The sequence below is a fragment of the Ambystoma mexicanum genome, chromosome 3q (assembly GCF_040938575.1).
Source record: "Ambystoma mexicanum isolate Mex_15411 chromosome 3q, UKY_AmexF1_1, whole genome shotgun sequence".
NCBI classification, from domain to species: domain Eukaryota; kingdom Metazoa; phylum Chordata; class Amphibia; order Caudata; family Ambystomatidae; genus Ambystoma; species Ambystoma mexicanum.
In genome coordinates this window covers 383,917,390-383,934,930 of record NC_090926.1, presented here as the reverse complement: position 1 = coordinate 383,934,930, position 17,541 = coordinate 383,917,390, and the positions used below count along the sequence as shown (strand labels likewise).

The following is a 17,541-nucleotide window of genomic DNA, read 5'->3' as shown; positions in this document are numbered from 1 at the left end:
GCATGGTTTTGCAAACGTGCCGTGTTTTATTTTTTGACAAGTGTCATAATGTAGGTACAAAAAATAGTGATATACCTTTGGTGACTGAGGTGTAGCCTATGGCCATGGGCAGTGGCCACACTGTCTGGGTCATGGAATAGTGTCATGATCCGGACAATCTGGCTACTGGCCATGACCCCGAGGGACAACACATGGGGTTAAAGTGTCCATGCCCACCTGGGACCTGCTTTGTGGTAAAGTTATTCGAAAGTGGGATAGCTTTGAAAGGGAAGAAAATTGTGCTTGTGGTAATATGGTCATAGGGTTCTCTCTTCGCCTTCTGCAGGCTGCCATGGAAAGCAAAGAGGAGCCCTGTATGGAACCCTGCCTTCCCTTTCCATGGTGGCCATCTTGGAAAAGGATTTTCCCTCCTAGACCGGGACGCTGCAGGCGTACCGCTGTAGGAAGAAAAATCCTTTTTTTTAGCACCCCGGGTTCTCGCTTTGAGAACCTGGGGTGCTAATGGACCTTCATCCCCCATTGCAGGGGCTGGAATGGGGGGATAATGGTCCGGAGACCTCGTTATCCACCCTTGCTTAGCTTGGGCTGCCGGGCTGGTATCCACTGTTCCAGTCCCTGGAACGGGGGATGAACGACACAATTTTCCCATTAGCATAACACAACATGCTAATGGAAATGTTAGAAGATCTTATTGAGTCTATGTACTTTGCTGGGAAATGTAAAGTAGATGGAATCTAAGGATTTTTATGTTCTATTTTTTAACTGTGAAAGGTGGTTCCTAAAAGAACATTTCTTTTGTTATTTTTTGATGTATTTATTTATTTGGCAGGAAAGCTTGGAACAAAACGTGGGGAGGGAAAAGAGGCAAGAGGCACCAAGCACTAATATGGAGGGGCAGGTGGACAGGGGAAAATGTTGCACATGTGTTACTTCTAAGGTAGGGGGCAGTGTTTCTCATGCTCCTTGATTACCACTTCAAAAGCACTTTGAAATTGCTTACCTCTGCAGAATGATGTGTTGTATTATATACAGAGGACTGTTGTCTTAAAACAATTATGGATCAACAGCATCTTATATTGCGTACAAGGTAGCTGGTGAGATTTTGTGTCCCACAGAATTAGGCTGTGTGGTTACAGTATTAGTTGAGGAAGATGAGGTGGAGGAAGATAGCCTCCTACTTGTTAAGAAAGGAACAGCCTTTCTGAGAGCATTGCGGTCATTGGATTTGGGGTGGCAGCACATGGATGTGGTCCCATAGGTGTACTGTCCGGGGTGTCTGCAACTGCACTCAGTGCATTTCACTTTGGCAGCTTTAGCCTTTGGTACATTCCCAACAGTGGTAAAGAACTGTCACACCCATGATTCTCTCTGGGTGCTAGAGGTAGGCACTTCCTCTACCTCAGCTTCTTGGTCATCTTCATTGTCTTTGGAAGTAGTGTGGTTTTTTTTGTTGTGAAGGTCCTCCAGCTGGTGGTGGTGGTGACTCTTGGGAAGGAGGGATTGCAATAGGTGATGCCATTTTTAAGATATATAGCAGTTTTGCTAAAATTCTTCCAAGTAGGTACTGTGTACTAGATTATTAATGGATAATGAGTAAGAATAGGTGTAGGAGCTGTGCAAGGAAAATTTTGAAGTTGAAAGTTCATAGATCAGTAGAAAATGCAGTTCCGAACTGTCCGCGAATCACGATTCTGATCGCGAAGTGCAGATGCGTTCTCGTCATCATGCTACGCGCCAGCGTATGGTCATGTGGCACTGTCCAGAATGTCCATGATGAAGTCAGATGTTCGTGGATGTCTACGGACGCAAAATCAGTTGAAAAAGTTGCAAAAAGTGGATAGAAGTGTTAAAGATGATGCTATAAGGTGGGAAATGGTAGAGTTTTAAGGTGAAACTTTATAAATTGCACACAAATGTTGCTATATTGGGTAGGTATGATATTAGTAAGTTGTAGGAAATTATCATGCACTGGTAAAAACCCATGAAATTCACTGAAAAAACGTTGTTAAAGGGACGATATGGTTAAGTTGCACTAATAAAAACCTATAAAATTCACTGAAAAAACTTTGTTAAAGGGACATTATGGTTAAATTGCACTAATAGAAACCTATGAAATTCATTGAAAAAACGTTGTTAAAGGGACGTTATGGTTACAAGTAAAACCGAAAAACCCCAGAAATTCACCAGTTATGGTAAGCTAAGCAACCATAACTCGCACCACCACCGTGCACTGCTAAGACTAACACCCAGGACATCAAAGATGACATCACAAATGCCACTGATGACATCACATGTGAAATTAATTTTGATGAACAGTCCCTACAAGGGGTTGTGTTTATAATGTTGGTAACAAGATGTCAGGGGTGATCGGGAGACCTATCATGAACTACTTAATGTATTACTCATCTAAACAACATTGTATTGGAGTGTTGTTGTTAATACATGAACGTAATCATATATAAACTTAGGCAATGGCTGCAGCATGCACCATAGAAGTACAATATTTATAAAAAGTTTTGAGTAATGTAAACATGTAATAACTAGCTAACAATTCAAGACTTACTACACTTGTGCTAGTACATATGAAGAACCACAATGCGTACAAATCAGAGGCACATACAGGGAAACTAAAGTAAGGAAGAAAGAAACAGCATCATCAGAAAATGTTAATATTAAAGTTTATCTTCATGTATAAATATGAAGTGTGTGTTTGAGGCCTGCTTATTTCCCCATGTATGTGCACTATTAGCTGAGACTAAACCCTAAGGAACGTACTTTAAGAACATATGATAAGGTTAACGTCTAGATATATAGCACCTTTTCAATTTTAATATTCTAACTGTCAGTGAACAAAACCACCTGGCCTAGATATGTCAGGGAACAAAAACAAGTGGCCCAGATATGTGATGTCATCAGTGATGTCATCAATGACTTTTGTGATGTCATCTTTGATGTCCTGGGTGTTAGTCTTAGCAGTGCACGGTGGTGGCACGAGTTATGGTTGCTTAGCTTACCATAACTGGTGAATTTCGGAAGTTTTTTGGTTTTACTTGTAACCATAATGTGTTTTCAATGTATATATATATGATAGTAGTTGTGTGATAATACTTACCGGAAGGTTTCATTGCTTAGTGTGTATTTTAAAGGCCTAATAAATCATTGGGCCTCATTACGAGTTTGGAGGTAGCCATACCGTTTTTACCGGCATGGCTACCCCCAAACTCGGGTCCGGATCCCGAAAAATGGGAATTACCGGGCCATTCTGACCTTTGCAGGCTCGGTAATTCCCATTCGAGGGACCCGGACCTGGTACGTCCCCATTCCCATTTGAGCCCCCATAGGGCTCAATGGGAATGTGGAGGATGCTAACAACGGTCCCGTTACTAACGGGACCGTTGTTAGCATCCTGTTCTGCTAGCGGGTGCCACTCTGCACGTCTGGTCTGACCAGGCGTACAGGGCGGCCCCGCGAGCACAACTCGGAATGTTCCGGCGAGGTAACAACGGCGCCGGTAACACTACCGGCGCCGTTGTTGCCTTACTGCAACACTCATAATGAGGCCCATTGTATATGTATGTACCTTTCTGTCTAACTGGAATGACTGAAGTGCTCTGTGTGTGTCTCTCACTCCCTCCCCAGAGTCTAAGCCGTACCGCTCTTCTAACCCACATTGATTGGGTTTGGCTAACTGCAGTGTCTTTCCTGTTCACCATAATAGGTTGGCCCTCCAAACTTCACCCCCAGGTTGGGTGACTTATTTTGGAAATCTATCTTCACATATAGGAATTACTGTGACTATGTTCTATTGTTGCATATGGGGACTTCTTGTGACTAGCAACAATGTATGTTTCTGATTTCTAGGGTTCGTTTTTTGTCCACTCTCCTTAGCCCTGTGGTGGGCCTTCCACCAGGTAGTGGGAAACACAGGTCGTTTAGAGGTGTGTTGTTTTTATACATCTATTGTGCTTATACTGTGGGTTATGTTTTAACATAAGTACTTATCTAACTGTATAGAGATATGAGTACTTTTATAATGAAGTGTACATGTTTCAGGACAGCAAGAGTGCTTTCTTTGGTTTTCTGTGTGGAATAAGTATTCTTCATTACCAGCCTCCCTCCCTCTCTTGAGTTTAGCCTGATCTCTCTGACACAGCTATTATCATTAGTGAGTCTGGCCTTCCTTTTACTGAGAAACATTGTGCCACCTTTAGGTTACATGGTTAAACAGCCCTCAGCAAAATCTCCCCAACAGCTGGCAAAAAGAATAAACAGCTGCACATAAAACGATGACCTTCAAAATCCTATAGTTAAATGGGTGGGGTGAAGGGAGGGCGTGGTTTTGCAGAGGGTAAGCCTGATTTTCAGTGAGGCATTAGTCTTCTTGGGACACCAACCTGCCATGCGCCGTTATCCATGGACTTCCTCAGCTCGTTCAGATTCTCTATGATGCTGTCATTGAATTCTGGTAATATCAGCTGGGGATTGTCCTTCTGCAAGGTAAAAGAGGGAAAACAAACAGAGACTCAATGGCATGGAATGTGGAGCCAAAGGAATGAATACAGTCAGAAAGACATGACGACACATGGTCTGGAGGTGCCTGCACACTGCAGACAGACACCCTAGCATAATGATAGAAGAACTAACGATGAGGTAAACAGGACAAAGGTGTGCATATCACACCAGCATCATGGTAGTCCGCAATGGGCAGTAGCACTATCAATGCATCATCTGTTTGAAACGTCAGCCAGTGCCTAGAGAGCCCAGCAAAGAAGGTGACTAAAAGCTGTAGCTGCTGATGTTCCTCCCCGTAAACTGAAATACCAGTTACAAAGAAATTGTCAGATGTATAAACTGCAAACAAATCCTCTGGAAGAACTGCACACCTGATACCCAGCTTGTTATCATTCTAACTGGGATTTTCAATACATTTATGTCCCGAAATGGGTGAACCTCTGGTCCACACTCCACTGTAAATGAGGAGACATTCAGAAACAGAAAGGCAGAATCATGGCGTTGTCTAGTGTTGAATAAGGGTATTACAAACAGCCATATAAATGGCTTGTGGCAGGGCCACCTCGCCAGCCTCTTGCTGTCGCGGTGCTCCCAGAATTAAGACCAGACACCAAGGGTATGCGTTTTAAGGGTTTTAATAAACAACCTGAAATAAATTGTTTGGAAGATAGCAGTGGTCTAAGGAACTTCCCTCTGGCTCCAAAGGAGATGGTAAAGAACAATGTTGGTATCACAAAGTTACAGAAAACCAAAACAAATCCAAATTAGTTGGGAAGTGCAAGGTAAGGTGTCCCAAAGTCCCTCTAAGTCCCAACAAAAGAGCTATCCATCAATCAAAAGGGTTCCCTGGCCAGGGAGGACGTTGTGGCTCCTTCTGAGTGCGAAAAAGGAGGCCACCTCATCCTTCAATCCTCTTCCTTAGAAGCAGGGTCTCCCAACCACCGCCAGATGTTTCAGGAGCCTTCCTGCCCTTTGCCTTCTAGGTGTTTTCCTCAGGACTCCCTCCCAGCAGTGCGGCAAGGGCTTGCTGTCTGGCTGCGCCTGAAGTTGGCACTGTGGGGTGGGTCTGGTGTGCCATGATGGGATTGGTGAAGAAGCATGGCCCTACTCTCACCGCCCTCTTCTCCACTTGAGGGTTCCTCTTGGGCTCTTCTTTAGGCTGTCCTACTTGCTCCTCAGCATGGCAGCACTGTCTCATTCCCCTGAACTCACCCCTGGGCCAACATGGTTCTCCAGAAAGTCCCTATCCTCACTAGAGGAGATGCATCTCTGTCCTGCTTCGGGTGGACGATCTCTATCTCCAGTTCCTCAATCCCTTCCCCTCTCTCTCTTAATGGTATCTCTTTGCTCCTCCAGCCCACAATGTTCTCTCCCTGATGGTCTCCTCCCTTCTCCCGATAAGTCTTCTTGACCTTCAAATCTTCTTTTCTCTCCCATCCACATGAACACTCTCAATTTACTAAGTCCTGACTCCCCTCTTTCTCCCAGACGGTATCATCCTCATCAACCTACTTTCTTAATTATTCCAGCAGTATCGCCTTCAAAACTCACATAAATGGTATCTCCCTTCTTCAACAATATATCTTTCCTTTCCACCTAGTTGGAACCACCCTCATACTCCACAATACCACTGCTCCCCTCCTCCACACCACAAGCTCTTTTGTTCTCACAATAGGCCTCTACTGCTCCTTTTCCCAGATGGTACCCTTAGCTTCCCTCTCCAAGTTGGTTCCCGCCTGTCTCTGCTCCAATACAGTCTCACTTTCTGTCTCCAAGAAGTCAGGACTTCACTCCAAACTACTATTCCTCCTCTATCACCCCAAACCCATTCTCCAGCACAACTCCCCCTTCCTCTTTACCCCACAATTCAGCCTTTTTGCACACACCATCTTCTTCCTGCCAGTTTTCATTGGTAGGCTCCTCCATCAGGGTCCCTATCACAGGAGTCTTCCAGAGTCTATGGTGGTTCTCCAGCCACCTCTCCCAAAGAACCACCTGCTCCTCCTGCCTGGTCTCCCACAGTTTGCTACTCATCTCCCATCAACCCTCCCCAGATGTGGCAGGGACTGATTTGGCTGGCTGCCTTTCAAAGTGTGGGATACCCCTTAGCAAGAAGAAGTAAAAGGAACTCATGGATAAAGCAAGAGAACATTTACAACAACATTTTTGCAGAGATTCGGGTGGGCATCATAGTGTGAATGACGGCCTCATAAACTAAGAATTTGTTATGCCCAGGATCATATGCTACAGAAAAGTGACACACTAATATTTCTCTGGATAGAATGGATGCATTCATTTGTTGTAAGAGTAGGCCTAAGCAGTAGTCAAGTTTGCTGAGCATGAGGGTAGAGATTTCGTAGAGTGGTGAATAAGAGATTAATGCATTTTCTAAATGTTGAGAAGATTAATACGAGTAGAAGAGGCACTGGCAGTGATGAATTGTTGCGGTCGGAGGTCGCTATCAAAATGGATGCCAGGCGTGTGAGCCTTGGGCAAGGGAGCCAAAAGGACAGGCAGGAAGGAGATAGGCGAGGGGAGGGCAGGGCTGATGTTGGAAGTAGGGAAAGGTTGACTTTCATTTTTGAAGAGTTCAGCATAAGGCAGCAGAACCATCCAGTGGGGGATTGCAGTGAGAGAGTTAGTAATCTAGTAGAAGATGGCAGGGTGAAGGAGGGAAAGGAGAAACCGATTTGGGTGGTGTCAGCAAATAGGTGATAGTGCAAGTCAAAGGACAGGCTATGTCTCTCTAGGATAGAGTGAGATGAGCAGAGATCAAATGACGGACCCATGACGGATGCCGTCAGGAAGAGGGCCAATCATGTGTGAGTTCCAGGAGATTTTAAAGGTACAAACCTACAGGTATGAGGCGATCCAGGAAAGAGATTTGTCAAACCCAAGGTCAAACCCAGGGTCTTGGAGGAAAGAGGAGTGGTCACCAGGGTCGAAAGCATCAGAGAGGTCCCAAAGAATGAGTGTAGAAGAGAATGTGGAGTGCTAAGCATCAGAGAAGGTTGGAGATCCGCATGAGTGCAGTTTCTGTGAAATGATTACTATGGAAGCCTAATTGAAGTAGATCTCCGAGGTCATTATCCTCAAGGTATGAAGTGATCCGGTTGAAGTCCACCTGCCAAAAGACCTCTGAATAATGGAGGAGGTGGTAAACTAGGCAATAGTTTGCGAGGCCATTTGGGTTTTGGGGAACAATGGATCGATAGACATGCAATTTGGGTTGGCGCTGTGAAGGATTGGTACTAATTCACTAGGAAAGGTAGGGGAGAAATAGATGATGGAGAAGTGGGGAAAGGTTGTAGACAGCAGAAGGGTGGAGAGGAAGAGAGAGGAGGGATGTGAGAGTTTCACAAATATTTGAGATTTTAGAGGAAAGGTATTTAGCAATTAGCAGAAAGGGGGGACTCAATAGATATTAACTTTTTTTTAATTTTATTGAAAAACTACAGTTTTAACAAACAGAAAAAACTTTTGTTTCAGAGCATTGTCACATCATTTCTATACAGCAGGCACCATAGATTACCGGCATCTCTATGGGCTACTGAGACTACATGATGGGATTATCTTTGTAGTTGAATGGAAACTTTAGACGCGCTGTTAGATAGTTTACAATGGCGCAAACATGTTTGTTGTTTTGTCCAGAGGAAATCAGGAGCCACCATGTCGCCATATCCCCATCCAAGGGGGCAAATTCGCCTAGGTAGGCAGAGTGATGGTCACATAACGCTGAGCAATTTAGAATTAAATGCTTCAGTGATATTAACTTGAGAGGTTTGAGTAAAGCTTGGGAGAGTTGCAAAAGGAGTAGATTAGATTTGTGAAGTGTGATGATTTAGCAGAGGTCCAGTGCAGAGATGAGGGCAGCAAGGGAATTGTCGTCACCTAGGAGTAGGGTGGGGGTACATGCTTTGCGCTAGCCTCACAGCTCACAACACGTTTGATTTGAGGGCCTGGATTTAAGATTTGATCCAGAGCTAAGGACAAGGACAGTAAGGTGTGAATGTGCGTGTAGAGTAGTGTTGGTCACATGGAGTGATAAGTGCATAGTGAAAGTGAGATAAATCACAGTCAACGGAAGCGGCGTGAATAAAAGAGATGGAAGAGAGGTCCTGACATCAAGGTAAGCAAAATTTAAATTCATTAAGTGAGTTATTTAGCTTGGCTGCCTTGAGAACGCATGAGGTATAGGTCACGTTTCTCCACCCCTTTCTGAAATGGAATAAGACCACCCTTAAACCAAAGACACTGCATCTGCACTGATGGCACTGCAAATGGGTGGAGTGCGGGTGCCGACATTATTTGGCGTGTCACCTGTTTGAATCTATGTTCATGCTCTTCTGCAAGAGAGTTGTCAGTGGCCCCATGATTGTGGTGTGTATACACATTTTGAATAGTATTCCGATGAACCTACAAATAACCTCAACTGGTCATTATTCCCAGGCATGTGGGCACTTTCAATTGACTGTACAACCTTTGGAAGATTGATTCCGTGAAGGCCAGGACAAAAACGATGCAGACCCCTCAGTGTCACAAAGGTGTACACTCTGGATTTTGGGTGTTAGGGTAACTGGTGAAACACGGAATTGAGGACCAAAGTGGAATAAACACTGTCCCAAACCACCAGGCTCAGCAACTCTGAAATGTCTGGAATGGAATTGGCATCCAGAACGAAGTTCAAGTTCAGACTGATGGTGTGATTAGACCCCCGGCAACCTTCAACCTAGGAAAAGTTGGTCAGCACTCCTGCCAGGTCAGTACACCTGAGGCCCTCTGTAAAACCATCTTCATTCAAGGTAACCCACTTCCACATAGGCAGGTCCTACTGGATATCTATGCATAGGGTGGGAATGCTTTCTCTGATATCGACTTGAGATGTGTGCATAGAGGAAATTCATGTTGCTTTGAATCACTTGTCTTTCATACTATTCTAGAGACATGTTGGCTCATTGCTGTTTCAGAATTTGTACACATATCTGCTTCCATCAAATTAACTCAATGGTCTTTATTCTTTTCCAAGCCTTTCATTATCAGAAGAAGCAGTCAGTGTACAGGATGCAGAGGCAATATAGCACACGTACACCTCCAGGTGTAAAGGTTAAACGAGAGCAGCTCTAAACCTAGAGAGGCTCTACAGGAGAAGATGGTTCAAAATGGACGCATGAGGAAAATGTGCCCCACCTTGGTGCAGATGTCGATACGTGCCACCACTACCAAGGAGACAAAGCTTCCTAAAAGAACCTGAATACTCAAGTAGCTGAAACTATGCCCGCTAAGGGTTTGTATATGCCAGGTTCGCATTACTGGTCTGCCTGCCTGCTGTAAAGGGCTCTGATGCAGTGTCCTAAAGCTGTGCCTGAGGATGCTACATGAAAAACAAATACAAATCATGATACACTTGCTGGCAGCAAGCCTCCGTAAGGTGTGCGTTTCCCAGAAAGGTAGGTTAATGAAAATGGGACAAGTGTGGGTCAGATGCTTTCTGTGTCTCACCGCCATCAAGTACTTGATGTGATCTTCAATGTTCGTACTCTTCTTCGCTGTGTTCTCCAACTTCTAAAGGTGATAAAGAGAAAACCTAAGTTATGTTACAGTGATAAGCATCTCAACAGGCTGGTGTCTTGCACTGGTCAGAGGGGGCCAATGGAACGTCTGATGACAGCGGGGAGCGAATGTGACGCACTGCCCAGTCGCATGGGGCACATGTGTGGCTGGAAAAGGATTAATGTGAAGCAGAACATACAGCACCTACATCAGAGGTTGAACATGATAGGAAGTGGCTAAAGACAGGGGCATGTGATGCTGAAAGGGGGGCCGAACTAGAGAAAGGCATGCATGAGGCGTGACGAGTATTGAAGCCGGGCATGGCATGCCAGGGAGGTGAGTATGCAAGAGAATTCAAGTAGACCGGTCAGGTAGAGAAGCTTAGTAGAGCAACACATTGGTAGGCCCTCGTGAAGTTGTAACAGAGAAGCAGAACAGGACAGGAAGGAGGCACAAGTCATGATGAGTGCCCATTTTGTTCCCCGAACTCACCGTAAGGTTCACCCTTGGAGCCTCCTGGTCAACGTCCACGAAGGCCAGGGGCATGTTAGCCATGGCCATCTGCATCTTCTTCTGGGGAGGGGGGTCTGCAAGGAACACAGCATTAATAATGGGGAGGAGGAAGTGGAGGATAAACGGAAGAAGAGTGGGGGAATGGAAGGTAGGATATGGCCTGGGAGACAAAAGAGATGACAGCAGAAGGAACTAACACTCAGAAGAGAAAGATACATGTGCATGTAAAACAGGCGGGATGATGAGGAAGGTCTTAAATGCAAGTACGTGCCTGTCACCAACTGCAAACCCTGGGCACTTACACAACGGTATCCATGTTTAAATACTCCTTATGCACTCTCCTCCACCTCACTAATTCTTAAAAAGTGCTACCTCCTCCCCTTCCTCACACTCGCACACGTGTAAACCTGCTGACATGACACCACACCGCAATACCCACTGCACATACAGAACAGGCCTGCCACTCTCTACAACACTGTGACAGTAGTCTGACACCACCAAAACATGCAAACCCTCCTTCCTGACAAGTTTTCTCGCCGAAACTTAGCAACCCATGATCCTCACTGATCTATTCTCCAGACTATTGGGGAAAAATATGGCTATCAAAGGGAAATTGCAGTCACCCCCAAATCCCACCTAACACTCGACAAGGAGCCCCTGCACTAGTCCACATTTGATTTAAAATACTCGATATCTTACTACCCTGCTTAACCCCACATCAGGCAACTTCTACATAGATACGGAAACTACACATCCAAGACGTTTTCATGCCACTCCCATCCATGATATTGTGTACACTCGCACAACAAGCGCAGACAAATTGATGCTGGACCTCAACGCCTCAAAAGGCCTGTCACTGTGAAATGCAGTAAAAAAAAAAAATATATGCATTTCCATCCTTTTTCAGCCGTATTAAGAGTGGCAGTAACGGTGTAATTCCCTATTTATTTTGAGTATGTTGGACTCGATAGGACTTTTTTGGCGGAATAGCGAGGTGGAATTGCCACAGTAATTCTGCCAATTCTGGCGATTTTTCGGTGTTGAGCTGGAGGATTTACCGCCAGGATTTTCCTGGAGGCAAATCGTCCACTCCAGTCCCAAACTCGTAATTTGGCGTGGTGGTAAAGTTATTAGTAAAACTCGCAATAAGGCTGTTTGAGTTGTGTGCATTTCAAAGCGCATGCGTTTGTGGATTCGGAATGAAAATTGAAATGTGCAACAATGTCTCCTTATCTGTGCAAAAGCGCAAAGGGAGTGGGAAAGGGCATCTGACTGTACATATCCAAGTACTCACGGTTTCTGGAGTGCTGCTCAGACAGCATCTTCAGCTTCAGCTCAGTCGTGAAGTCCTGGAGTTTGCTTATCTGTCCACGCTGCTGCACCACAAAGTACACGGTGGCGACCTGCCCAGCCAGCAAAAGGGCCACGAAGACCGACAACACAGAAGCCACTGTTCCCCGATTGCAGGAGACACTGGGATTTAAAGAGAAAGGGGGGAAAGTTGTGATGCTTGCATTGCGACTATGCCGCTCACGCTCTGAGAAGAAGAGGATGGGGGGTGGGGGGAGGAGAGGTAATGAGGGGATCAAGAGAGAGTGATGGGGGGGGTAAGCTCTGGAGTGGGAAGAAGGCGAGGATGTTTTCTTGCTTGTAACATTAGTGTGGACACTGCCTTGAAGCCGATTCATCGGGTGAGGGGATGAGGAGCACAAGAGAGGGGGGGGACCTCCCGAGTGGGACAAAGGGCAGGTAGTTTTCTTGCTTGTATTATGGGCATGGAAACAGCACTGAAGCCGCTTCAAAGTGGCGATGTAGCAAAGCAGAGATGGGAGGAGGCCGAGGAGAGGCCAGGATGAATTATGAGCCCAAAGAACTCGAATATGGGCAGCCCTCTGCATGTGTCAAATTTTAGCAGGAGGAGGCAGGCTCCCAGATGAGGCAGGCTCTCATTACAGGACTAGTTGCATGTATGTTCACGGGCAGAGTGTGATGCTGGCCTCAACCTTCCTCTCGCCATACTTAATGACACATATATTCCAAAGTATTGTACTGGCTTATTCTGGATCGGAATAGGTTCCAGTCCCCCCACAAGGTGCATCGAAATCCTCTATTAAAGGTGGTCTTGCCATAGACCTTGGCTTTTAGCCAAGTCCTCTGAAATAAGGCGTGTTACAGATGTGTGTGCCGCACCGATTGCCAGTTCTCTGAAATAGTATTCTGCACTTTGCTGCCAGTCACTACAGAATGTGTTTATTACTAATAACTAATAACGTTTCATTCTAAAGTGCTTGTATCTTTCTAGAACTAGTAGCCTCGAGGCTTCCGATGCCTCTCGCTAAGCCATTTGACTCGGCAGGATATATATTTTTTTTAATTATTTATTGCATTTGTTATACGCCCAAACCCAGAGGTATCAAGGCGTAGGTTACAGAAAGCTTACTTGTCTGGTTACAGGGCAGTTGCATTACATTACAGGCAGTGTAAGATAAACAAAAGGTTTTATATATTGAATGTTCTCATTATTACCTGCCCAGCCTGTGTTTTTTCGTTGCCTGCTAATACTTACCACTTCTATCCCCTATATTTCCACGTTGCACTGACTGGGGAAGCGACTGGCGAATTTACAGAGTGACTTAGAAACCGAGGTGAGCTTGAAGCTCCTTTTTGCAGGCATTGGCAGGTTACTGCTTCAGTATAGCGACCCCAATGAAGGCTAATTTAGCTGAACGTGGATGTGGTCGTGAAATGGCATGCATCCAGCGTGGGGGTGGCAGCCCAGGCTGCGGGCGCTGGCCTCTGCAACCTAGCGAGGGTGTTGAATGCGTTTAAATGCTCTTTTTACTTGAAGCATGCACAGCAGGAAGCCCTCGCTGTCCAATGTCCTCAGCCCCACAGTTCCCGCTCTCTGGAACCCATTCACCAGGGAGCCGGGCACGTCACCTCACCTGCCAGCCTTCTGTGAGAGGGACACCAAGCTTGGCTCTTTCACACTGCAGAGCAAATGGCCCAGGCACAATGCATCTAAACATCAGAAGGGATTTCTTAGGATCAGAGAGGACATTTATGATAACTTGAGAGAGGCAGTGGCTGATGAGGAGAGGGCCACTGAAGCCTGAACATAAGGAAAGAGTGCTTATGGGTGTAGGGTGGTAGCCCACTTCCGAGCGGTGACAGAGGGGTGAACCTTTGAGGATGAAAGAGACCGAATGGCTCTAGTATATAGAGAGGATAATATCCTCCCTTAGCCGAAAGAGGCAGAAGATCCTCCATGACTGATCAACCAAAGCCCCCCAATGGCAGGAGATGGTAGAGAGGGGACCTTCAATAACAGGGGTGGACCTGCGATGGCTGGAGAGAGTGAGGACCCCATCGGTGGAGAAATGTGCAGCCTCTTGATTTGCTGAAGTAAAGTAGAAGATTTCTGATGGCAGTGGAGAAGATAAGGCCATCTGGTGAAGGCAAAGAGAAGGGCCTTCCGATACTGGGTAAAGAGAGATGGCCTCCAATGTCTGCCGGAGGCAGAGTACTCGTGGTGGCTGGAGAGAGTGCAAGGAGCTCAGATGGATGAAGGGTAAGAAACTAAATCTGAAGGCTGCAGAGAAAGAGGGGGTGCACGATGACTGGAAATAGGAAGATGAATTCTTAAGGTTCAAGAGAGAGAGGTGATCTTTCAAGCCTAAGGAGGGCAAGATGCTGCATGTGTAAAGTAAGGGGATCCCTGCTGGCCAGAGACAGGCAGAGGACCTCTGGTTGCTAGTACAGACAGCGGATTTACTATCTAGAAAGGGGACCTTGACGAACGAAGGGTGGACATTTAATGGGTGGAAAATGAACAAGGGTTTCTGATGACGAGAGGTAGTATAGGGACCTATGAGGGTGGGAGAGGGGGATATGACCTCAAGTGGCTGGAGACAGGTGAGCTGTGAAAGAGGCATGGGACATCCAATGTTTGATGGTAGTAAGGGGATCAGAGGTGACTGGGGAAGAGGGACGTCCGATGGCTGAAGTGACAGAGCCTTACCAGGATGGCAACCACCTCTGTAAGAGTGGTGCTGGGGGGGGTCATTGAGACCCGTTAGTGGAAGTGACGGGGCCCTTAACTTGCCTGCTGATCCCCAATATGTATGAACCTGGTTTCCCCTCACCAGACCACGCCAACGTTCTACCCCAGGCCGTAGCCATCGTGAAACAGCTTGCGACCACATATACGTACCTAAGTCAGCCCTCCTCCATCATGGGTTCATGAAACAGCAGACTCTCCCAGAGACCATTGCGTAAAAAAAGGGTCTTACTGAGAAAAGTGGACAATTGTACTTGGGCGGGGTCTTCAGCAAATTTAAGTTGGGAGGAGAAAGCATGAGGGGAAGAAAGCTGATGCTGTAATATAATAAAATACTAGAATAACAGGAAAGCCCACACACCCCAAATGTCTATTAGTAGGAGGGGATCCCCATGACCAAAACATGAAAGACATCCAGGGGCATCCCAATGAGAAAATGTCAACGGACCAAGAGATTCTGACTGTGGCGGTTTCTCAGATATTCAGAATCAGATTTTCAATTGCTTAGTCGAAGTTTTAATTAAAAAACCCACAAAGTAACTCATGCAAATTAAATAATTACTATTGCTCCATTCAATGTTACTCATTTTCTCAACCTGAAAGAAAACCAGATTCAGTCCCACTGGGATATAAATCTCCAATGGCTGGATACCCAGACCTCTGCAGCTGGCTCTAAATACCATGAGGAAAATTACCCCTTTTATGAAAGGAAATGTTCAAGTTAAGCTACTGTTATCTTTGCTGTGCCGCCCCCACATCTGCATCAGGCAATGGTGACTGGAAGCTCATATACCAGATATGCATAAGCCCCTGACCCCCCTGGAGATACCAATCCAGTCCTATGCGCTGCTTTTGGTAGTTTCTGATTCCAGTCTGCCAGGCAACAGTGAGGTCACGAGTGAGCATACATTTGATTGGCCTAGAGTAGACCGCAGATCCAACGGCTGCTTGGTCTTCTGCCTAGACAATCTGGCTTCCTGCAGCGATGTTTATCAGAAAATATGAACGTTTTCCCTGTCGCGATTACCAAAGGGACCCTTCCCAGTTCTAGCATTTGCCTGGTATTTCTAAATCTGGAAAGAACATTTTGAAAAGTTATGCAAAATACATTTTGCAAAGATTGGACTATAGTTATATGAATAACCTTGAAACAGCACCTCATCTTCCCACCACTGACTAAAGTCTAGAAACCCAGGCGTGGGCATAGTGTGCAAGTGCACTTGACAAGCCTCAGCACTGGGAGACTACTACAGTGGGGGATGCAGGACAAATGTCTATTCGATTAGATTACCATGAGCATGCATTAGAGGTCGTGTAAAAGTAAACGGGTTCTCTATAAGAAAGTGAAAGCATTTTCCTATGTTTTAGCTTTCTCTTCGGTAGTCAAATGGGATGTTGCAGTGAAAAAACCGTTCATCCAAGAGGAAGTTTATTGTTGAAAGACATCTTTGCTGGATTTTACATTGTTGTTTCCCTGTTTGCTTTTGAAGTTAGAATGGCCAGAATGCAGTCAATACCAGTAGTTATTAACTGCACTCTCTGAACATTCTGATTGGCTGTGAGGTGGTCAATAACTATCTGCGTGTGCTAATACATGTTCGCCTCAAACACAACTAAGTACATCCTGTAAACCGAGAGAACTAAAAGGGTTATATTATAAGTGCTGATTATAATGCAAATAAAATTTCTCCTACTAATATTGATAATAATACCAACAATATATTTTAACATTTGTGTAACACCCAGACCCACATTGAATCGTTTGTACAGAGTGGAAACAGAGTAAAGTTCTACAGGTCACAGAATCAAGAAGTCCAGGCAAAGTAGGAGACAGTTCATACTTAAAACGTTAGTCATACTTTTTGAATAACCAAGTTTTGAACGGTTTCTTGAATGCTGAGTAAGAGGGTTCATTTCTTAAGTGTGGAGGTAGGGAGTTCCATGGGGCGGGGCCGGGTGCTGGCACTCAACTCCCCCTTCAGCCCACACCCCTGCCCCCACGCCCCTGCCCCCACACACCCCTGCTCTGGCTAGTTCATAGCGTGGGACAGCTAAGGTAAGCTGGTTGGAGGAGCGGAGTGAGCGACAGTATAATTGATTCAGCCATGTATGGCACTTGTTAATATTCCCTGACTACATGACAATAACAGAACTACTCATATCAGTGATAAACAAAATACCCATGCTATCGTTATGGAAACGCGCATTAACAATACTGTCGCCATAATGCAATAATGAGAATATTGGACAAAAGCTTGCTGCCACTGGATTGTCTCTTTACAGCGCTGTTAATGACAGGTGTTCTCTTCGCCATCCCCATCCTGTTCTGCAAATGTCCCAGAAGTTACATCTCAGTGTTAAATAACACACTCTCACATCGCAGTGTAAACCGCCTGGCGCTATTGAGTAGCGAAGGCGCAGAAGCACGTCATACGAACCCTGGAGCTGCGGGCACGTCACCCACAATGGACGGTGCGGGTGTCGCCTGGTTGTCCAGGAGGTCCTGGCGCTCGTCAGCCATGGTCAGGGCTGGGTGCTGCTATTCGTGGCCCCGCACTTAACGGTCCTCGCTGCTCTCGGTCGTTACTGCGCAGCACTGTATCGGAGGATGAGCGCGACTAGAAATACCCTGTCTCAGACCAACCCCAAGACCGCGGGATGAGAAGTGAAAGCGGCGTCTGCTCAAGTTGGGAATACCCTGATTTGTTTTGCAAGTTTAATTTCAGGTGCAGGTACTGCGCTCTGATTGGCTGCTTCGGCCGCATCACTCGTTTCCATGCAGGGAGTTCGCCGCCTGAGCCTCGTACACGCACCCAGAGTATTAGATACCCTACGCACCCTCCCGGAGCGTGGGTTGCGCTCAAGGGAAGCGGATGATGCATGACGCCCCCCAACTCTGGTCTCAA

The 17,541-nt window shown here is 45.9% G+C and overlaps 1 protein-coding gene across 1 annotated transcript in view; it reads right to left on the bottom strand.

Annotated features, from left to right (window-relative positions):
- The window catches only part of CD74 (CD74 molecule), a 96,097-nt gene extending 78,741 nt beyond the window's left edge, over window positions 1-17,356 (bottom strand). Inside the window, exons 1-5 of the mRNA XM_069654044.1 lie at window positions 17,074-17,356; window positions 11,870-12,048; window positions 10,555-10,649; window positions 10,012-10,074; window positions 4,395-4,490 (exon numbers count right to left, since the gene is read on the bottom strand). Coding sequence (XP_069510145.1) covers window positions 4,395-4,490; window positions 10,012-10,074; window positions 10,555-10,649; window positions 11,870-12,048; window positions 17,074-17,156 — 516 coding nt within the window. The 5' untranslated portion in view covers window positions 17,157-17,356. The remainder of the gene's footprint in view (window positions 1-4,394; window positions 4,491-10,011; window positions 10,075-10,554; window positions 10,650-11,869; window positions 12,049-17,073) is intronic.
- Window positions 17,357-17,541: the final 185 nt, after the last annotated feature.